A 23,861-nucleotide genomic window follows, 5' to 3' on the forward strand; every position below is an offset into this window, starting at 1 on the left:
TATGCAGATATATTTTTAACATTTGTGTCTGTGGTTTTCCAATCATTTTGATGGCCGTATTTACTTCTGGCCAGGCTCACCACTTCCCTCAAAAATATCCTGTCTGATGCTATAAAAAGTGTACCACAGATACAGATGTTGCATTGCTTAAACATATACTGTATCTGCTGTAAAATGTAGACTGCAGTCAAAAAAGAATCTAAAATCCATATAACTTCAATGTAAATATTTCAGCTCTTTGTTTGTGTCTTTCCTCTGCAGCAATGAATGCCATATCATCAGCAAATCTACATAAATGGCAGATAAATTCATTATCTATATTTACATACTATAGTTACATACATTAAAAAAACATTTTGGCATGTCACAGTAAAAGCATACGTGTAATTAATAATATTAATGATGGCCAAATTACATTTACAGTAGCTGCCTCAGTTTCAGGGTCCTGGTATTGTACATGCTCACTGTCACACTGTGATGACTTACTAGGGACACTTATAAAGAACAAAGCAAAACATGTAAGACAAGATAAAATCCATCCATCCATCTATTATCTATACCGCTTATCTGTTAAGGGTCGTAGGGGGGCTGGAGCCTGTCTGAGCTGACATTGGGCGAGAAGCAGGGTGCACCCTGTATGGATCGCCAGTCCATCGCAGGCCAAACATAAATAGGACAAAGTGTTCACATTCACATTCTGACCTATGGGCAAACTAGAGTCACCATTTTAACCTAATGTGCATGTCTTTGGACTATGGACTTTGCACAATGCTAACCACTGAAGAACAAGATAAAATGTCTGCTATTAAAAGAGCCCATTAGTTACTTTACTGTACTGGAGCATGTAGCCCCTTAAATGATCTAAAATCTTTTTTTAATCCATAGAACTGCAGGTATCAAACACAGATGGATTACTGAATGGGCCTACTGAGAATGTATGGAAGTGACTGTACGAAAATCATAGAACTAAAAGTCACAGAAGTGAGAGTGTCACAGCCATTTTTTTGCCATGTGAAAAATCTGTCCACTACACTCTTTTTAGAACTCTGTGTCAGTGCTTCATTATTAAATCCACCACACCATCTGCTCTGGTTTGTCTAAGGGGTATTGCTGTACCTAGCTGCAGTGGACCAGTCAGATGTGCACATGACTGGGAGCCAGGTAGTGAAGTTAAGGCAGAGACTTTGGTGAAGGTGAATCACACGCACTCACCACATTGTGTTCAGGAAATTGTTGTCTTGCTGAAAATCAAAGCTTGGCATTCAAGTAAATGGTCATATTAGGTTCATCTGTTGCTTGTAACCGTCTTGTGTATGTTACAAAATCTCTATACCAAAGCTATATAATGTTAAGATTAACACTTGAAAAATAGTGAAAGATATGGAGGGAGATTTATTCTGATTGATATTGTAGAGGAGACTGGTCTATTTTTGTTGTTTTTTTTGTTGTTGTTTTTTTTACAAAGAGGAAAGTAAGTTATTGCTGGTAGTAATCAGTGCATGTTTAGCAGAGTCCCTTGTAATGGCCAGCTGCTACCTGTTGTCACAAATAAAAGCCTGGCCCATGTATAAACTAGAACACAAAATTGTCTCCAATTCCCAAGAACGTGATTGATTGATTTCTCCCACTTAAGATAATTTAAAAAAACAGAGCTCATCTCATGTGCATAGGTTTGCTTGTGCATGGGCCTCAGGTGCTGGTGAGTCTTCATAGTAGTAGAAATGTTTGGAAGATGATTGTAGTTTATTGGAGGATGCAGGGGCACTTTGACCACAGTTCTTCTCTCCACTTCACTCATTGATTTGATTAGATTCAAGAAATTAACTTAACAGAAATTGCAACTGCGTGTGAGCAAAAAGAGATCCTCAAGTTTAGATAAAAATGTTGGATCAATTTCTTTACTTTTAGCTTTAATATCTTCAACTATGTGATTCTCATGCTGCTATAGCCAGTTACCACCTGTTAAAAGGCACCAGAATACAGGAAAAGACAGCTAGTCTATTAAAAATATTTTGGGCAAGTGACGGATTGCCACTGCCACATTTTAAATGCCTCCTATTCCTATGCTATAAAGAGACGCAAAATGGACACAGCACATCCGCAAAGGGACACAAAATGACCCTGTGGCCGTTTTATGTACCGGTGATGGTGGTGGGGCTTTTACCTATCTGTGCCAAAGGGTTCGTTTTAACTCACACACACATACACATATGCAGCATCCTTACCCAGCTGAGTTCAGCAGATGGAGCCCTCACACCAGCAGCACGCACGGATGAAAGTGAGACTCCCAGCAGGTTTTATCAGCAGTTTCACCACCGTCACACACATACACACACACATACACACTCAGTGAGGAGGAGACACCGACGTAGAGAGCAGCTTTCGGTGACGGTACACAGTGTTTTTCTTAGATAATTACCTAAACATCTTCAGGTGCTGAGCTTGACTTGAATACAGCTCCGACAGCGGCGCGTGCTGACGGTTGGAACCAGCGTTTTTGATTTTGTTTGAGAAGAACGGACAGCCAACGGTCACACAACGACAAGTTCAGTTAGAAAGACCCAAAATGACACGTACAGACGGCTGGACGAAGTTTTTATCCGCCCTCTCCTTTGTCTGACTTGAATTTTCTACTTTAAAACTTACTGTTTGTCCCTCCGGTATCGCATGAAATTGAACTTCACCTCCAAAAGGTAGGCGATCTTTAAATTTGCTAACGTGCACTGTGAAGTAGCTAGCAAACGCGTTTGAGAGTTGTAACTACTTCTAATCTTTATTTAAAGGATGTCTTTACTGTTACCGCTGCGTTTGTGTACAACAGTTAATGTCAGCTGAAATACTTGAACTGAAAAAAGTGTTAGTCTCTTGTGGTGAAAATGTGAACTAAATTTCAACTGACTGCCATCAACGCTGCCATGAATCCGTGTTATCCTTCTGTCTGGCTTGTGTCCAGACTCAGCAGGTGTAAAAACTCACCTGACTGAGATTTTCAATAACAGTTTGATGTTTTCAGAGAGAAATACAGCAGCCATAATCATTTATAAAATCAGACTAAGTGTATGAGGTCATGAGCCAGTGTCAGATACTGCAGTCTGAAAAAGTAAATGCCTCATTACCTGTCTGAACTAATTGACTGTGTAACTCCAGGTGCCCTGGTAATTACCTTAATCTGACAGGCAGTGAAGCTATTTTAAGGTGATAAATAGGGCAAATAATTGTGTAATTGTAGCATTAAGGGCTCATTGTGAGTGCAAGTGTAGAATTTCCTATTGGATGTATTTCTGTCCATAACGTCATTGAAAAGTTTGACTCACTCACCACTAGGCAACAAATGCTTGGTTGTTTGATAGGCTGTGGGGTGGGCAGCTGTGTTTGAATGTGTGTGCTGTATTATGACAGAAGTTGTAAAAATTGTTAGATCCCACCCAAGCCCCTTCAGTCCCCAGAAAATGAAAACATGCGTACAGATGCACATGTACACACACACACACACACACTCATACACATCCACACATGCACGAGCGGCAGCAGCCATGCGTGGAATAATGCTCTCATGTGTCCAGGTTCCCTCTCTGGACGGGATGAGGTCATAGCCTCGGTGCTGTTGTGGGGATACGGTTACATTAGTTTCATGTGGGCCATGCCAAAGGAATCGACACCACCTACAGTCCTCTGCCCCCTTTCTGTTTCCTTTTAGATCTCTCTCTTGCTCCTTCGTTTTTTTCCCCTCATCATCTCAGATAACCGGCAGTGATCATTACCACCTTGAATGGGTGAGTGTCTACCTGTGTGCTTGCGGGATTGTCTGTACAACCTGCAAATACCGTATCCAGGCATGCATGTGTTTACAAAAGCGTATCACTGAATAAAGACTTTGATCATAGTCACCAACCCTTCATGCTACATGATCAGTGTCATCTTACCCAAGCGGTTGATCACAAAGGCCCCCCTTGCTCCACAAGTTGTGACTGTGGGTTTGGCTCGGTCATAGTCATCTTTACTGAACGGGCCTCATCGTCTTATGGACAAAGAAAATTATTCCTACCGCTTGTCTCCCTGTCTGTGTGGTTTGCCTACATTCAAGACATTTTTTCATGCTGACTGGAGTCAGCTCTTTCCTCTTACAGCTGGCATCAGCTGTGAGTCTAACTAGTTGTTAGGTAATCGGCGCTATAGCTTGGAAATCATATCGTTTGTATCAGATGTGCAATGTGATGTGGTTGCTAGCAGTCATTGTTGTTATGACTTGCCCATGAGGTATGAAGCTGGGTTTCACTTTGTATACTGTTGTGCCATCTAATAGAAAGTCACAGTTATTTAAAACTCATAAGATGATCGTGTTTATGAACATTCAACTTACTGTGTGGTTTGATACATACTGTTTTGAAACAGGTGGTAGAGAGATGTGACAGTTGTCTTGTGTGAGAGTTTGAATGTGAAAGTCTTGAATGTACATATAATTAGTACAATTCAATAAGGCCAGAATTAGAAATCTTGAGTGCTTAACTGTTTGGATTTTTTATTAGTCTTTCTCTGAGTTGAAAGTAGAGCTGCATTAAAAATTAATTCTTTATAGATTTATCTAATTATTTTCGATGAATATTTCTTTAATCACTTTGTTTACAAAATGTTACAAAAAAGTGTTGTTTTATCTATTGACTGTTAGTCCAAAACTCAAAAATATTCAATTTACAATTATAAATGACTTTCTCAAATAAATACTTAAATATTAATTGATTATTGTATTGTATGACAACTCATTTTATGTCAATTTACTAATAGATGAATCTCTAAACTGTTGAGATGTTGGTGAGATGGGACTAGGGCCGCAACTGACAGTTACTTTCATTATCGATCAATGTGCTGATAAATTCTTGATTAATCTTTAATTGATCTTTAAAATGCCTGTCTCAACAGTCTGTCTGATCAATAGTCCAGATTCCAAAAACTGTTGAATATTATCATATAAGACAAAGAACAGTAACAAATCCTCACAGTTGACAAGCTGAAACCAGCAAATGCTTGGTATCATTGCTTAGCAAATGACTGAAATGCTAAACAGTTATTTAATTGTCAAAATAGTTTCACAAAGCATTGTGCTCTAGATGGGACACATATTCACAAATGTCCTCTACTTAAGTCAAAGAGTTCAGTAGATTGTTATATTTTTTTACTTTGCATGATGCATGGACAACTAAGATGAGGTAGGATGAGTTAGGGATCTAACACAATTAATCACTTATTTCCAATGTACTTGACCAGTATTTCAACCCTAGTTGAGTAAACACTGATGAGTATTACTTGGATTAGCTTCTTCACTGACCTCTTATTGACCTGAGATTGACTTTTACATTTATAGTAAGAAGCGCAACAAAGACAAAGTAATATTTAGTGATCAGGCCATCATCAGGAATCCATTTTGGGTGGCAGGCTAGTTGTGAAAGTGAATATCAACCTTTTCCCAAGACAGATAACCTTTAAAAGTCCCCAGTGTTTTCCCAGTGTTAGCCACAGCAGTGCGCTGACAATAGGGACAGTGTTCTGGGCTGGCCAGAGCACCAGATCACATTTCCTGTTCCTGATTTAAGATCAACTCAGCTGACTGCTGATACACTCTGCTCCTCAAAAACACAGCAACAGGACCGTCACTCTGCTTGTGTATCATGCAAGTATGTATTTGTGTGTGTGTGTGAGAGAGAGAGAGGGCAAAAAGATGGAGTGTATTAGGGAAATCAACAAAGTTCAAACAAAGACAGTAACTTTATCAAAACCAGCAGTAAAAGCAGGCTATTGCCAGAAGACAGTAACCTTATTCTTACTGACTGCAGGGTGTATTTGAAACAAAGAAGCCCTTTTGTGTACATAGCCTTCCAACGTAGTGTGCAATAACAGATTGTGATACACCGAATACTGCAGACACATGGGCGACTTATACTAGGAAGTGGGCATGAGAACCTGTTCTCTCAGTCAAATTATCCTTATGCCAGCTGTTGAGTTTTTACATGTAAAAAAATAAATACATGCCAGTAATTCTGTGTGTGTATGGGGGAGTCTAAAGGCCTTATTTCCTCAAGTAACATCTGGTAATGTTAGGATCACAGTGCAGAGGGTGTCTGTGGGTTGAGATGAGGTCTGCAGACCACTGACCTGAATCAGTTTATGCTCAGATGATCAGTTGCTGTTTCTTTTGAAGTACATAAAGGAAGTGAGCTGGTGTTGCTGTCAGGTCAAATAGTAGCTCATGTATTGATTTGCATAATTGAGGGCAAAGTTAACGTGGTAATTTGTGTATGGTATGTCTGAATGAGGGTGTGTATTAATAAAAATCTACTGTGTTACCGCTCTCTGTTATTAAGAGAAGCACCTGCCAAGTCATAAAAGAATCAGTGCCAACTCTATTAGCAGTAACACATTGTGTACGTTCTTGGGCAAGACAAAGTTTCAGTCTCATGCCAACCTTATGACAGCACCCTGGGCCAAATTTAGCTATGTTTTCCTCCTCCAAAAAATGATGACCTTTTAGAACCCAAAGGAGAAATAATGAAACAATTTCAACAATTGTCAGTCTGTTTTGGCTGTGAGAAATCAAGCTGGAGAAGCACACTGAAGAGCAGGCTAGCTTGTGACACTCTCTCATATGCGCACAACTCTAGCAGTGAGCTGGCGACCCCTCACCTTTTTCCCGCGCCGCCTCAGGGACACAAGATCAAGAGAAGTCTTATAAGTGTCTGACCTCTGACCTCTGAAGAGAGTGGCTGGGACAGTACAAAACAGTACTGATGACTATGAGAGAAAGAAAAGACTATACAACAGAGGAATCTTATATCTGCTTGTGCTGTTATCCTGCTGACAGTCAAGTGTAGGACTGTATCAGTCTTATGTCGCGGCAATAGCAAGTTATGTTACCTTGAAGGGAAAGGAAATAAGTAGTGCTTTATGTGTATGCCTTACACAGTTTAACTGCATGGATAAACAAATGCAAAATGATAGATTGGCTATATTTGTTTTTAAATCTGAAACAATCAATTAGTTGAGCAACAGAAGTACCATGATAATCAAATTATCATACTGATCATTTTTCAAGTGTAAATGCCAACGATTCTCTGGCTCTAGCTTCTTTAACGTGAGGATTTGCTGCTTCTCTCTGTATTCTTATCACTGTAAACTGAATAGCTTTACATTTTGGACTGCTGGTTTGACAGAACAGACAATTCAAAGTGATCATCTTGGGCTCTTTGTGAAACTGTGGAAGACTTTTTTTCACTATTTTATGGAAAACTATTAAGATTGCTGATAAGCAGGTTGTTTTTCTCAACTAATCAAAAAGCAATCTGCTGATTAATGAATTTTGAAATTAGCTGTTAGTCGCAGCCTAAAACATTTGTGACAGATTGATAGTATGGCAGGATGTGGTATCTTATCGATATAAAATTTCATTATCACAGATGACCGTAACTATAAACTATAAATATAGCAATACATTTAATATAGCCGACCTCACTGAAAGTGTAATCATTATTGATAACTTATAACAAATACAACAAAAATGTTAAACTTGAATCAGGACAAGTGAGAATCATATATGAAAATGCAGCCTATAAAACATTTATGTGCTGCATATTTTTGTTCACATATCTACAACATAACAACATATTTGCTATGCTAAAATAAACCAGTATCGTCCAGTATCAGCACCTCTCTCATAGTGGTCGATTCTCCATTCACATCCTTTTGCTATATGGCTAATACATGAGGTTGAAATTATTGACAGCCACTTGCACACACGCCATATGCATACAGAAGCATGTGTGGGCAATTGGTAATGCTATTAATACACTTACAAGCACACACACATGCCAGACACTCATAAAAACACGTGGTATGATGCTATTAATATGTTGAGAAAAACAGCAACGCACAAACTCAGTATCCCAGCACATATGTGCACTTGATTAACTACAATAACACAAGTGTTTACTGACAGGTGACACTAAAAATAAACCGCCTTGGTTACATGTACTTAAACTTGCACAAAGAGCCACAGTGATCCTTCAAAAGAAACAAATGGGCACTATTAATACACTGGCACCAACACAGGCAAGCACTGATGCACTGATACATGTGTACACGCACCCTCAACTGTCGCACAAGCAGATCCTACTTATGCAAACACAAAGACCTGCTGTGTACACTCAAAAGAAACAACTGCAAGCTATTAATATCTTGGCGTGTTTAGGATGGACACTTAGGAGCACACACACATATGGATGCACACATAAGGAGATTGATACTCCAGCTGCTCGGAAGCAGAGGGACAGAATGTCCCCAACAGCTGTGGATTCCTGTAAACGTAAGGATGGGGGAGGGACAGGAGGAAAGGACAGAAAGATAGGTGGTGGGCAGAGGGGAGCTGCCAAAGGTGGCCAGTATCTGCGAGAAGCTGTTATAAAATTGTTTTTGTGTGAGAGAGTGCACTTGTTAATACAGAACCCACTGTAATCATAATGAATTTACACTCAGCACAAGTTTGCGTGCATTCTGTTACTAGAAACAATATTAAAATTATGTGTTTACATTGCATTTGACATTTTGCCTCTGAACTTCTGCTCTTTCTGCTTTGTTGCTCATCTAACCAGGCATAAACCTCAAGTCTGCTGCTCAAGCTGCCTGTGTTTATGTATCCAAATAGTAACTAGCATTTACCCTGATGTGTGACTTCCAGACTTAAGTCTTACTCAGTACCACTGTAGAGTTCACTCCAGCCCAACAATAAACAAAGCACATTTAAGGGCCACACAGTGGATATAAATACTGCTGAAGGACATCTGTAACTCTCTCAGGCTGCAGAAATGAACCAGTGAAGCCATTCAACCAAAATAGCAGCTTCTGCTTGCCTAAATGAACCGAGAGGATGTTATGGTGCAGGCTAACTTTAGAAACAGGAAGTCACTGTTTCTGTGTGAGTGTGTGTGTGTGTGTGTGTGTGTGTGTGTGTATGTGTATGTGTGTGTGTGTATGTGTATGTGTGTGCGTGCGCGCAGCAGTAAAGCCTGTGCATGTATACAGGTGTGTGTGTGTGTGTGTGTGTGTGTGTGTGTGCGCGCGCTTCATTGTGTTACTGCAGAAGGCCCACAGAAGGAGGATGATGGTTGTGAAACGAATATGCTATTACAGAAACCAGAAGTTTGTCTCCTGCCTATTTTTAGCACCACAACGCGAAAATGAGAGACAGAGAAGCATGCACACAGATCTTATCTATATACACTTCTCCTTATTTTTAAAACATTCCAGATTTTATCTTATAAATAGCATTTCTTTTCCATTTTGAAATATGTATCTTGCATTTTTAGAGCACAGTTGATGAATAGCAGACCATGGCAAACAACACTGGCTAAAAATACCTGAATCATTGCTCTACTCTTTCGTAATGTAATGTTGAAACAAGCATGTACTGTAAATATCTTCTTGCAGTGAGCTCTTGGTAATTTGATAGGAAGTAATCAGCAGCTTTTGAAACCCTTTAGGGTATAGGTTGAAGAAACCTTAACTGTTTAGTCTGCCTTTTGAACGCACAGTGCAGTGACTGAGCTGGTTTTGTGTCCAGTCATATAATGAGTCACAGTCTAAGTTTGCCTAAAGTCTCAGCTTCAGTGTCAGTAGAAAAGCAACCATATTTGTTTGGAAAAGTGGATTTTTATATAAAATTAAAATATATAGAAAATGTATAGTGAATATAGTTGAGTCAGTGTAGACCATGTGTCCCTGGGAAAACATTTACTGCCACATTATTCAAGTGAGAGGAATTCAGATACATATGGTTGCTGCAGCCTGGTCTTCACAGTATTTTCAGGGTAAAAATATACTGCAGGTGTTTCTTTTCTGTTGCAGAAGAGAAGTAAGACTGACTTCCTGATCATTTCCTTTCTCTCAGGGGAGCGGACTTGTTTGGTAATCATGTGTTTGTGTGTGTGTGTGTGAGTGTGAGTGTGAATGTGAGAGAGAGAGAGACAGTGAGAGAGAGGGTGTGTATGCAGATTATTTTAGTCCCCACCACCACCGCTACCACTGCCACCATCCTGCTCCTCCAGTGATTGTCTGATTTCCTTTGCAAACACAGACATTCTTCTTGTAATGCATACCGTTCTTCTGCAACTGGTACTTCCTGTTTTTTCTTTCACATTTTTTTAATAGTAAAAAGCTTAAAGAAACAAGCCCTGCCAACTTCAACAGTGACATGCAGTCAAGAGACGCATAGACCAGCTGAAAGTCTCTCTGAGATTAAGCTTTGTCTGACAGGTCTTGACTTCCTCGAGTTACCTGGCAAGGCAGGATTCCAAGGTGTAGTGTTTGCAAGAGACTTGTCATTCGTCTGTTTGCCTGAGTCTCTATGATGAGATGTACAAATAATGATGCATCAAAGTTTTAGTTCTCACACAAAAGCTTGTGCATCTCTCTGTTGTTCCCTGTCTCACATATACAGAAAACATGAAAACACAAGGCTCTCTACATGAGCAGATAGTGTTATTATGAACTCTGTATTGCACTGTCAAGCAGGGCAACAGAACTGAAACCGCAGCTTAAACTGCTCTATATTATCTTGTATGGTAAATGATTCTGGTCTTATTAACTCCCCACCAGTTTCTTCTTGTTCTTCTTTGTGTAAGTCTTACTTGACCTGCAGTTATAAGAGTGTGGGAGTGTTTTCTTCTTCAGTGGAATTCTGTCAACCCGTAACGCCTTCACAGACATTATTATTTTTCTGTGAGTCAGTTTTACTGTTGGGAATGAGGGCCAAATAGCACTGCCTGGGTCCGTACTACTTACCTTCTGGCCGAGACAGGAGGGAAGTTCAGTTAGATCTGATAATTTATTGAAGTATTACAGGTTTCATGTAAGTCAATGCACCATACTTGCGAGAGCTACTGTAATAGGAAATATGAAAGACCAAGCCCTCAAAACACTGTGTTTAACTCTAGAAACACCATCTACTTGACTTATCTGTATTTGTTTTTACATTTTTATTTTTCCTCTTTTTTAGTGTGCCTTATCAGTGTAGATCCTTTGAAAATATAATCTTTTATTTGTTAACTCCTGGATAACTCCCAAGACAAGCGAATAATTGTAAAGCAAATGTATGATACTGTGATGTAAGAGGCGGTGTTTTCATTGCAAAGTTGTGACTGTGATTCAGTGCTATCCACAGCAGTGAATGTATTTCAGCAGGGTATGCCAGTAAAGAAACGTCCATTAACAGGAATTATGTGAGTAATGTTGAGTAATATTCTGGGTTGCAGTCATTCAGGCATACAAGTTCAGTAAATTTCCACATCCAGTTCCCTCCTGTTGTCCCTCTGCCCCAAAGGGAACAAGGTGTCTCCTTCCATAGACTATCTGTTTATTCTTTTGTATCAGTGCCGAAACATTCTTCCCAATGTTTATTGGTTTCAGGTATCAAGTGATCAGTGAGTTTCCATATGTTTTTGTTGTATGGATATGATGCATCACAACAGTTGAGAATAACCTCCTCACTACCAGTTACCTTTGGCCTTTTTGTCTGTTGTATGTTTTATAGGTCATACCATCAGGCCCATATTGTTCAATTCATGCTACAGTTAAATCAGTAGTGGTGAAAGTAAGGTTGCTCTAACATATTTACAGTGTCCTTTGGATTGCATAAATGGATCAAAACCTTTTCTCACTCCCCTGGACCTCTAAAAAATCTGTCTTTAGTTAGAACACTGAAGCTTGCTCCAATTGTCTCACTTGTGCTAAATTTAGCTTTTTATTTCTTTCATTTTAGTAAAACCTGGAAGGGAGATGACAGATTGATGTACCTGACCCAAATAAATGCCTTGACCACACAGTGTTCAAATTCAGCTCACCACCCTTTCATTCTTTCTTTCTTTTGCGCCCCTCCAACCCCAACACACACAAACACCCCTCTCTTTAGCTTTCCTGAATGCAGTGTTGGACAATGGCCAGTTCACCAGAGGCAGGAAGACGTGAATGAAATGAAATATGACTGGTGAACGTGTAGAGTTCAAGTACAAGTACACATCTGGGCATACACTTATGCCAAATAAACTGAGTGCACTCTTGATCATGTTTATGTAAAGTACAAACAGTAAATGACGCTCCAATTGTTCTGGGATTTTTTTTGTTAATATCTGATCAAAACATTCTTCCTCTGGCAATGCTGTGTGTTATGAACATAAAAGATATTGGCAATGCCTTCTATATTCTTAAGATGATGATCTGTTGATGACCAGCATGCAGGACATTGAAAAATCATTGCATGCAACACAAAAAGTACCCTATAATCTATGAAGTAACAGGTATTGCAGACATATGTTCACACAATAAATATGCCTCACCCTCCCACTGACATCCCATTAGCATAGGCAGTGTTATCCTTCCCTCATAAAGTGATGTGTTATTCTCTCTTTTTCTGTCCCTCTGTTCATTTGTAGTGGATGTGATCATCAGCAGTCAGGTTTTGTTATCCATGCGTGGGGAGCAGCCCATGGACCTAAGTGTGACCCAGAGGTTATTACATCCAGGCTCGGATTCGGCCATGCTGGCCCCCCGACCTCCCTTCTTCCTGGGACCCCTCACACCTCAGCATTGCTCCCAGTTTTCCCAACAGCGCTTGCAGGTGAGAGGAAACCTCTTGTGTGGGGAGTCTACCACTCTACAGCACTCTCAACATCACCAAACATAAGTAGCAACCGCTCCTTAATGTTTCTGTATCATCAACACTCAGTACATAGTCAGAGGCTTAATATGACTAAGTATGCTCATGAAATTTAAAACTCATGTCTTGCCACATCTTGCAAGATTAGTGCATCAGCATTTAATTTAAGAACGACACACAGTGAGAGGCAGCCAGATCCTGTCCCACATCAACCACACGAACAAGCCAGCTGCTTTTGCCGGAAGTAGGTCAGGTTACTGTGAATAGACCACCGTCTCAGCATTTGATTCTGAATGATGTGTACCATAGATCAGCTGGTTGATACTGCACTGCTAGTGCAAGGATATCCTGCTTTTGTCAAGACATGGAGTTGTTCACCATGCAAATCCTGCAACAATATTCAACTATATACAAAGACTGTGCCAGTTGTAATGTCTGTTCCTTTTTGTATAAATCTCATATGCATAGTTAAAGCAGGCAAGACTGGTCAGTGTTAATATCTTTTCATGTTTTTCTTTGCAGTATAACATGGAACAAAGGCCAAGAGAGATGGAGGAGGAGAAAAGAGAGGAGCTACAGCAGCTGATACGAAAGAATAAAAATGAGCAGAGTGAGTATCACACGTATCACATGCTCTGTACTGTAACATACAGTAATGTGTTTTCAGAGGTTCTCTGAAAGACCGTAAGGTTGTTGACGTGCTTTTCATCTGACTCATAGCACACTGTATGTTTCAATGAAAAAGAAGGGGATTTCCAACAGTACTGTGATGTATTCTCAGATTCCAAGGAAATTTGTACTCATATCAAACCAAAGTTGAACATACGCTTGTTTCAGGAAGCACTCTGTGCTGTTTTTATTTTTACCATGTAGAGGAAATGAAGAGAGCATAGAGGAAAGTGACAAATATCCTGGATCCTACCTCAGAAGTCTCCAGACTGCTTACTGATATAACAGTAGTATGTAGTACAATGTGACAAAAAACTGTTCACATTTCAACATCGAGAATATTTTTTTCATTTTTTTTAATATAATGAATCCCTCTGTTGGCCATCTACCTATTGCTTGGCTGTACGTGATCCAAATCATTGCCTTTTTTCCTGACAGAGTTATTTTATTGACTGGCAGGTGCTGTAGCCAGTCCCCTGGTGAGGCAGAAACTTCGTGAACATATAATTATGAAGAGCCAGCCCTCCCATGACAGGGTTACCCCCAACCACACCAGTCCTACATCAGGATACAGGTGAGACATGGAGACAGGCACAACAGAATTCCAACGTCAGTATTTTTTCAAAGCAGAACATAGACTGTGAGAGCTGCAAACCCAGCACATTTATTTTGGTAATACTGCAGAGCTCCACAATTATATTCAGATGGTGTTGAGGGGATGGATCAGTTGTGAAATGCTGTCTTAATTCCCCTTTTATTATTAAGTGGCATCTTCCCTTTCTGATTTTAACAAATGTAATGAAGTGTGATTAAAAATAACTAATAGAGCAAATGGCTCATACCAATGAGTAAAGCTGTCAAATGTTGTTTTGGTTGCCTAGGCTACCGGTTCCTGACATGTCCCCAAACCCTCAGCCTACACCCTGTGACCAGCGCAAGGACCTCGCCCTGCGCAGGACAGGTGAGATGCCTCTAGCTGTTTGTGTCTGTGATGGGGGTTAAAGCTGTGATGGTTGCCGCTAATTTTCCATTTTAGGTCTGTCCTTCTTGTGGTGTGCTCTGTGTAATTTGAGTTAGAGTCATAGTTATGTGACTGCATTTTTCAGTGGGATATTTTGTTCAGTGTGATACTTTTCAGTGTCTCAGCAAACTGTCATCACATACATATTCTGGGATAGAGAATGAGAAAATGAGGGAGAGAATAAACCTACTCAAGAGTGTCATTTCAAGTGAGATGAAGGAAATTCATGAAGCAACAGGCCTGCAGGGCTAGAGAGAGACCAGTCATAAAAACAACAGCGACAGCAAGACACAAAGACCAAAACGATTACATAACTTAACTATGGTATGTGTAAAATGAACTGCGTGAGAGTCCAAAGCAGGTGTCCCTCACCGTGTGAATGACAGTGGGAGTGGTTTTCATCTCTTCAAGTACACTAACCATTCAAAAAGCTATTATTTATTTGCGTTGCCCTAGCACGCCTTACGTGCCAGCGCACACACCACACACACACACACACACACACACACACACACACACACACACACACACACACACTCACACCACACAGTGCTTTTTTTGGCTCAGCGACAATACAAAGCTGCCTTTTATCTGCTCTAAGCCAGCCACTGATTGATTGTTTTGTTTGGGCTTATTGGAGCCTGACCAATGTAAACATGGAACTTTTTTACACTATTGACCAGGGTTGAAGTATTTGCTTGGTTCAGCTGAGCTGCGGGTTGCCTTAAGGTAGTTTTTTTTTTTTTTATTATTTAATGAAAATTGAGTGCATCAATAGAGTAAGTAGTATGTGCATTCCTGCAGATGTACTGTGTAGGGTCATATTGTTTATCATCAGGTTCTGTGAGTTTGAGAGCTATGTACATGTTCCATTGTATGTGGCCTTAGGCATAATTGTCTCTGTGTCTATGCGTGCTTTTTCATGTATTCATTTGTGGGTAATTGTGTGCGTGCAGTCTCTGAGCCCACTCTGAAATGGAAATTAAAGAAGCTCATCAGTGCAAGGCCGAACCCGCTGCAGCGTAAGATCAGTGCCCCTCCTGCTGTCAAGCACAGGACAGAAACTCTGGGTAGAGTATCTACACTTAGCTGGATCACTCTCATTATTATGCTGTTTTGATATGCCAGTATTGTATGTGGCACTTTACAACACAAAACACTTGAATGATGTGTTTTTAGCAACACAGATCATGTAATTTCAATACATACTGTGCTGACATAGTTCAATTCGTTTTCCAGTTTGTTATGTTCATTTGTTCTTGCTGTATGAGCACATCCACTTTGTCGCTGGCTGTCATGAGTTTATAGGTGTCTCTCCATTCTGTCACCCAGACTCCTCCCCCAGCAGCAGCAGCACCCCAGCATCAGGGTGCAGCTCACCAAATGACAGCCTCCATTCAGATAATGGGACCCTCCCACTGGCTCATGAGGTGATCTTTCTTTTATATTCAAATTATAGCAATTTAACAAACTTTTTTATTCACATTAGCATGTAATGAGTGCACAGGTTAAGGTTCAGTGTCCAGCTCAAACATACATCAATGCAATACATGGGGCTATGAGTGCTGTTTTATCTTCCCATTATGGATTAATTCATTGACTATTTCCTAGAAAACCCTTTGCTGTTATGAAAGTTGATATATTTAGTGCTCAGCCCATTCTCTTTCTATATGGCACTTTGAAGAGTAGTCAAATTAACTTTATTGTGTAAGTATATATTTCAATGTTTAAATGTTCAAATGGATGTGATCAGTTGAATGGGTTTGTCTGTACAGATAACCTGTATAATAACAAATTCTGTCTTACTTAGGCACAGAGGTTGCTGCTGAAAGATGGTAGTTTGGCCCATTTCACAATGCCTCCCAACCCCACTGCCATGCCCAACATCACTGCTGGACTTCCTGCACAGGTATACAACAATACCTTTGAGGGTTCCCTTCAGAATCAGTATTTAGATTGCCAGAGTATTTTATTTAACAACAAAAAATACGTAAAACTTCCTGGATCGTGGGTCAATTTAAAGGACAATTTAAGTAGATTTACAATTTACATAGATACACAGAGGTAAATTCATGCTATGGAACCTGTGTATCTGAGACTCAGTGTCTAAAATAGTGCCTCTACACTTGGACACTTATAGAAACATGTGGTGTATTTAGGCTTTCACTTCCCTCTTGATCTCTGTGGTGCTTTCATATCTTGTGAATCAGTCATGTGGTAGTTTACTCACTTTGTTACCGTGTCCACTGATGAATCTCTCCCTGTATATTGCAAACAGCCCATTAAGCCCTTGCCCTTTGCACTAACCCTCCGTCCTGCTCCTTTGTGTAAACTGCAACCATGATGAGTGTTTTCCAAATTCCTAATGACCCCTCCAGCATTTTTTACTATCACCTTTCCTCTCCTCTCTGTTCTTCTTTTGTCCTCTCCACATCTCTCTCCCCAGGCTGACCTGCGAGTAGCGAGGCCATTGGCTCTATCTGCTCTGCATCAGGTCTACTTGCCTCTGGAAGGAAGTAGTCCAGCCCTGGCCCAGCGCCTGCAGCCTGTGCTCATACTGGAACCACATACTGGACTGGTGCACCCCCAGCTTGTCTCTGGTGAGTTGTTTCCTCTTTTCTTTGTCGAAGCTCTATCAATCCCAACAAAAATTCTGTATATTAACCAGTAACAGCACTCATAAAAGCCCTTTTTACAGCACACAGTTCTGCAAGTTTTAGCAGGAAAAGCACAGATGTAAGGTCAGGGTCCTGGAGTTATTAATTCTGGCTCACTTACTGATATATCTAAATGGAACAGAGCCATCTTTAATGTCATTAGTAAAACCCTCTTGCTAAAACACGTAAAATTGTATGCTTTAAAGGTTCATTCATTTTGATTAAGAGAGGAGCATTTATGAGCTCTGTGTTGTACTACATTTCTATTAGCTAAATTTTTGAAAGCACAAGAGCGCCCTCTACTTGGCACTAGATGGTTATGCAGCAATTATCATCTCTTGAGTTCTACCATGAAACCAAAATATTTTGTGTTTTTCTCTTTCTCTTTCATTTTTCCATTTTAATTTCCTTGTTCCTCTTTTAGGTGACTTTTTTCCTGCCCCTATTTTTGTAATGTTTATTTTTATTTCTATTGTGTTTTTGTATTTCTCTCTCACACTCTCCATGTACCCTTACCCATCTGCCTCCTCTCCTTCTGCCTGCCCTCATCTTTATTCCCAGTTATAACCTATTACTCTCTCTACTCCTCCTGACAGTTCATGGTTTGAGCTCCATTCCTCTGCAGCAGCCGCCTCACCTGACTTCTGCTTCCAGAAGAGAAGGCGTAGGCAACTTACCCTCGCACAAACCTGTGGAGCGAACACGCTCAGAGCCAACGCCTTACAGTCACTCACCATTTACTCTGCATGCCAGCCAGCACTCACACCCTCAGCATCAGCTGCTTCAACAATACCACAAGAGTGGGCTGGAAAGGTTCAAGCAGAATGCACACCTGAGCAAGGTGAGAGGTGGAAGGTGTGGACACAAGCATGTCACACATAAATAAACAGAGTAGTTAGTTCCAGTCAGATAGTAATATGAGAATGATTCTGTGGAGTTTTTGTACCGAACCTTTATTATTTATTGAATTTTTGGCTCAGGAAATTCGATCAGGATGGAAATAATTTGATTTGTTATTATCAGTTGAATACACATACATGTTGAAGAGTATTAGCAACTTTGAGACTTGTTTAGACTGTAAAACGTCTACCTTATATTAGCAAACAAGCAAGTCCATTGAGAAGCCTCGTCTGACACAGATCCCATCGGAGGACATGGACCTGGAGGAGATTGGATCGGGATCAGGTTCTGGGTCAGGGTCTGTGTGCGGCTCAGAGTGTGAGGATGGCTACCACAGGAGACAGAGCACTGCGAGCACAGACTCAGTTTACGGCACAGAGTCCACAACCTCCTCACGGGAGAGCTTGATCGAGCCCTCACATTCCCTCAGTCAGGTACTGATATAAACACACTGTTGCATCTTAGCAGAGTTTTTAGACGATGATGTATTACTTCTCCTCTTTTTACTGGAAGAAGAAGCATGATGACATAAACTCTCTGCCAGTGAATGAGCTTGATTATTGAACTTAAGTTTTTAAAATAATAAATTATTGAACATGACAAACAAAATAAGAAATTGTTTGAATTTTGCATTGCTAGTGCTCATGTACATGAATTCTCTTGTTTGATCCATGTTCTTGACATCAGAGGGCGCTGTAGCTTTATTTATACTAGATGAAAAGATTGTAAGCTACAGCATTGTGGCAGCACGTTTGGCAGTGCTGAACTTTCTTTATCAGTTGCTTGTTCTAGACAAGCAGTATTAAATTGACCAAATAATGAGTAGTTGCAATGTACTGGAGAGAGGAATTGGACTTAGGAGTGTGTGAAATTTACTCAAGTGAGTCTTTGCCAAATGCTGCTTACACTCCTACATTCCCTGTTCTCCTCTGGGAACAACAGAGGCAGGTGATCCTTAGACCGGGTCTCCCGCTGGACCCACCAAGTGTGCCTCCCCTAATTTGGCCTCACCAGCCTCTGGTTCGGACCCGGTCCTCCCCAGCCTCCACCTCCCTGCCTCCTCCACATCCCCCCACCACTATACCCTCTCTGTCACTGTCCAGCCCTGCTGCAGATGTTCAGCTCCGCTTCACCACAGGTGAGTGACACTTTTTTGATCCTGAAAATTTTGGGGGAAAAGCCTTTACCTGTTGATGCAACAGATCATGAAATACTGAAGAAGGAAAGTAGGTTAAGAGATGATGTGAGTTTGCATGTGTTTGTGTGTATCTAGGTCTGGTTTATGATGCTCAGATGCAGAAGCACCAGTGTACCTGTGGGGACAATAGCCGCCACCCTGAGCATGCTGGGAGGGTCCAGAGCATCTGGTCCAGACTGCATGAAAGAGGCCTCAGGAACCAGTGTGAGGTACGTTGCACACACAGTTCTCTTTCTATATGCAACACCTTACCTCTACCCTACCCTTAACCATAACAACTGCCTAACTCCAACCATTACCCTAAATCTAACTTAAACTTAATTATAACCATAACCCTAAAACCAAGTCTTAACCATTGAACAGCCTTTTGAAACTGTGAATTTGTGTGTCTGTGTATAGCGCATTCGCAGTAGGAAGGCCACTCTAGAGGAGCTACAGTCAGTCCATTCAGAGAAACATGTGCTTCTGTATGGCACCAACCCTCTCAACCGCCTGAAGCTGGACAACCGCAAGCTGGCAGGTAAAATCAACAATAATAATGAAGAAATAAGTAGATGAATAAATGAATGAATAAATAAATAGATAAATAATATTCATGTCATAAATTATCTCCTGCAGGAATCTTATCTCAACGGATTTTTGTGATGTTACCGTGTGGAGGAGTTGGGGTGAGTGCTGCACACACACAAGTTGGTCTTTCTATAGTTGGATGGACTATCAAGATAATGCATTCCCTAGTCCCTTATTGTAACCTTAACCATCACAACCAACCCCAAACCTTATCCAGACCTATACCTCATCCTACCCTTAAAAACTTAAAGTGTTGACTCCCAGACAGCCCTTTTGAAGTTGTAGGGAGTGGCTTAAATGTCTTCACAATGCAAAAATGTGTCCACACAACCATAGAAAGTCTCTCTCTCTCTCTCTCTCTCTCTCTCTCTCTCTCTCTCTCTCTCTCTCTCTCTCTCTCTCTCTCTCTCTCTCTCTCTCTCACACACACACTCACTCACTCACTCACTCACTCACTCACACACACACACATCATCATCGTCACAGACCCCTTAAAACACAAGTCATGTGGGAATCTTTCCACTTATCTAATTGCATTACTGAACAGCAAACATTACATGGCTGATTATGTCTCATTACACAATTAAGCTAATAATACTACAAATTGCTAATGCTATTGTTTTTGGCTAAGATAACTCTGAAACCCAATCAGAAATCAAAGGCTGTACAAAGGTGAGATGTGGGAGAAAGACAGAAAAGACGGGAAGAAAAAGGGTACACATTGAGACTGCAGCTTAGAGGGATATGTGCCAGTGAAACTGGATTTTATTTAGAGGGAATGGGTGAGGGCAAACAGGGAATGCTGTTACAGAAGAAGAAAAAGATAAAATGTGAAAGCAGCGGAATAGATTAAATGTAACAATGGACAAAGAAAGAAGGAACAATTCATAGGATAAAGTGGTACAAAAGACATTTCGCCCCTGATATGAAGAGACGCAGATAATAATGTCCATGAGAAACTTGTGGAGCACAATGAGAAGAGAGGAGACAGATATGTGAGGAGAGGAGAGGACATAGGAAAGAAGGGGGCTGGGTGTTAGTTGATAAGACGACTGATCTGCCTGGATTTCCGGCCCTTGGCTGGTCTGGTGAAGAGGGGTGATTGGAACAAGATGGCAAAGTCTGTGATAAAAGAAATTCCTCTGATTTCATTGATTCCACCACAGCACACCACCAGAAATGTGACTTTTGAAGCATGGAGTAACATAGAAACACAAGATGGGGTTTTTACTAAGAATACATGAGACAAACAGAAAGTGGAAGTGAAAAAAGAAGTCTCCCAGCAGTTGATAGTATCTACAGAACTATCAGACATTTAAAAAAATCTGAATACAACACACTGTAAGAATAATTCTTCATGTAATTGATTATTGAAAAATACTAGCAGTTCAACAAATTCAGTTTAATTAATAACTAAATCTACAGGTAACATCTGTGGTTGACTTTTGAACTGACTCTACTTGTCTCTTCTCTATTTGACTTACAGGTAGATATCGATACAGTCTGGAATGAACTCCACACATCAGCAGCTTCTCGTATCGCTGCAGGATGTGTCACAGACCTGGCACTGAAAGTAGCACAAGGAGAGCTGAAGGTGAGTCTTTGTTACTACTTTATCATCTCTGACATGTGTTTTCTCAAAATGCTGTGTAACAGGTTGTGGGGTAAACACCATAATATACAGTGTACTTTGGTAACTCCCCTGGATATTTCAGCTGGTGACTATAATGTGCAGTGTATCTGCAGTAGCATAAATATATGAAGGTGTTGAGCATTTTGTTCCTCTCTCACAGAATGGCTTTGCAGTGGTGAGGCCCCCTGGACACCATGCAACCCAGTCCACCCCTCAGTAAGTACAGCAGCACCTGCACACACACACACACATACACATACATACACATACATACCAGGAGCCAGGAGGTCTCCGCAAAGTGTTTCAAAGGATTTATTACAGATCAGCTACACTTCTGAGCAAGAGAGAGTGAGATGGTGCTGAAGTCTCTCTACCTTAATATGTGTGTGTGTTTGTGCGTGCATGTCTGAGTTTGTGTGATGTGTGCTACCTGCCTGATGCCTGGGGCAAACTACCTCCTCCGCTCAGTTTCTCTTAAGCTTTCAGAACACAGAGCAGCAAAGCACCTCAAAAGAATTGTGTGTGTGCGTGTATGTGTGCGTGTGTGCACACGTGTGTGTGCGCGCGCGTGTGTGTGTGTGTGTTTGTGTGGACAAGTGTACTTGTGTGCATGGATTTGTGTCTTTGATAGGAGGCATTAGCCAAGTAACCACACTCAGCTGGGACTGTGTGTGCTCAGCAGTGCCTGACACTGGTTATTTATGGGATGATAATGACTTTTTCTTGATGAGCAGAGTCTGCGCAGCATATATGATATACGGTCTACACACGCGTACGCACAGACAGACACACTCACACAAAGGCACTCAAAGTTTACGACCCATGCTGACACTGCCACTTCCAACATTCCTCCATTGTTTTTCATACATCAACACTTTTCTGCATACCTTTATTGTAGACAGTGAGTGTTGAGGGAACTGCCGTGCCAAGTTGTGAGTTCATCTCTCTGAAATCAGAAAATGCTGCCAGCATCTCACACTATGTTATCATTTGAAACGTGGAGTGAATTTTATGATAAGCTTGGTTTTCTGTTTGTCACAAAATTTGTGGTTTCTGCATTTCTCAGGAGTGCTGGATTTTAGATTCAGCATAATGGTGTAATATGAAAAGACATTTTTGTTTGTCAGCAGTGGAAGATGAAATAGAAAACATGTTGAAATGAAACATCCTCATTTCTCAAATATTTGCCGTAAATGTTTACGTGGCGGGAGTTTCCCTCTATGACTTGCACACTGGAGTCAGTGCTGTGACTGTCACAACCTGGACTGAATAGCCACCACATGATGCCAGATTACTGGAGACATGTCTTAGAGGTTCCTAAGGTCCATATGGTAATTCAGTGATATTAATTTTGTGAAGATGTCCTGATAAACACATGTGGCTGCCTTTCTTCCTGTCTGTTTGTCCACAGGGGCTTCTGTTTCTTCAACTCTGTGGCCATAGCTGCCAAGCAGCTCCAAAACAAACTCAACGTCAGCAAGATCCTCATCGTGGACTGGGTGAGGACCCACCGCAAGACCAGCATCACTGGTCCCCACATGGGCAGGAATAAACACACATGCACAGGCACACAAATGTATCGTGGGCACGAACATGGTCCCAGAAGCAGAGCAGCCCTGTACAGTAGCACTGCTATTTATCATTTAGTTCATTTAGACACTGTCACCTCTGGTCTCCATGTGTGATCTGAACTGTCACGTATGCTTAGAGTAGACACAGAGTCACACACAGTTTTATGAACACAAGCCCACACACATGTGCAGATATTGATCTGCCGCCAGGTGGTCGTCTCTGTTCACCATGTGTGTGTATATAAGCCTGCAACATGTCTTTAAACACACCGTGCTCTCTGAGATATTACTGCATCAAACACTAATTACTACCTGCTTCATCAAAAAGCCTTAAGATTAAAACACATTTGCCATTGACAGGAAAAATCTGTGCAGGTTTTATTAATCTGTCATCCAATCATTGTCCAGGATGTTCACCACGGCAATGGCACCCAGGACGCTTTCTATAACGACCCCAGTGTGCTGTACATCTCTCTACATCGCTATGATGATGGCAACTTCTTTCCTGGTAGTGGACATCCCAGTGAGGTAGTTACAAAACAGTCCTCCAAAGCACTGCTGTGTTTTTCTGCTTTTGTTTATGTTGTCATGGGGATGTCTGGGTGTTTGAGTGTGTTTGTGTGTCTCTGCATGTACCTAAATTCTTGTGAACACAATAACTTAAGAACAACACATGAGAAACCTCTTTACTTGTAAGACAAATTCTCTTTGTAGTGGAGATTCTGGACAGACAATACAGCCATTTTACTTTGTCTCTTAAAGATACAGAATTATACTGTATGTTTGATGATAGATATGTTGGCATGGAAATATTTGGTAATTATGTGATCCCAATGGGACATTAGGGAGCTCAAGAGCCTTGTGTTTAGCATTTACTTGTCAAAACAGGAAGAATGATTATAAGAATAAATCCAAGAATTATCTACATGATTTAAAGTCCCAATTATA

The 23,861-nt window shown here is 40.8% G+C and overlaps 1 protein-coding gene across 5 annotated transcripts in view; it reads left to right on the forward strand.

Annotated features, from left to right (window-relative positions):
• LOC108884044 (histone deacetylase 7) overlaps positions 1 to 23,861 on the forward strand; it is a 41,783-nt gene that overhangs the window by 6,745 nt on the left and 11,177 nt on the right. The window contains exons 1-19 of one of the 5 annotated variants that reach the window (XM_018677676.2): positions 2,310 to 2,693; positions 12,471 to 12,655; positions 13,217 to 13,304; positions 13,823 to 13,937; positions 14,245 to 14,324; positions 15,341 to 15,454; positions 15,717 to 15,814; positions 16,195 to 16,293; positions 16,831 to 16,984; positions 17,638 to 17,882; positions 18,142 to 18,375; positions 18,884 to 19,079; positions 19,215 to 19,348; positions 19,539 to 19,659; positions 19,758 to 19,807; positions 21,196 to 21,303; positions 21,503 to 21,558; positions 22,754 to 22,841; positions 23,322 to 23,441. In XM_018677676.2, the coding sequence (XP_018533192.1) occupies positions 12,506 to 12,655; positions 13,217 to 13,304; positions 13,823 to 13,937; positions 14,245 to 14,324; positions 15,341 to 15,454; positions 15,717 to 15,814; positions 16,195 to 16,293; positions 16,831 to 16,984; positions 17,638 to 17,882; positions 18,142 to 18,375; positions 18,884 to 19,079; positions 19,215 to 19,348; positions 19,539 to 19,659; positions 19,758 to 19,807; positions 21,196 to 21,303; positions 21,503 to 21,558; positions 22,754 to 22,841; positions 23,322 to 23,441 (2,250 nt within the window). In that variant the 5' untranslated portion in view covers positions 2,310 to 2,693; positions 12,471 to 12,505. Of the gene's footprint in view, positions 1 to 2,309; positions 2,694 to 3,574; positions 3,774 to 12,470; positions 12,656 to 13,210; positions 13,305 to 13,801; positions 13,938 to 14,244; positions 14,325 to 15,340; positions 15,455 to 15,716; positions 15,815 to 16,194; positions 16,294 to 16,830; positions 16,985 to 17,637; positions 17,883 to 18,141; positions 18,376 to 18,883; positions 19,080 to 19,214; positions 19,349 to 19,538; positions 19,660 to 19,757; positions 19,808 to 21,195; positions 21,304 to 21,502; positions 21,559 to 22,753; positions 22,842 to 23,321; positions 23,442 to 23,861 lie in introns of those variants that run through there. The other 4 variants (XM_018677674.2, XM_018677673.2, XM_018677675.2 and 1 more) reach the window with 4 other exon arrangements.

Source organism: Lates calcarifer, linkage group LG12 (assembly GCF_001640805.2).
Source record: "Lates calcarifer isolate ASB-BC8 linkage group LG12, TLL_Latcal_v3, whole genome shotgun sequence".
NCBI classification, from domain to species: domain Eukaryota; kingdom Metazoa; phylum Chordata; class Actinopteri; family Centropomidae; genus Lates; species Lates calcarifer.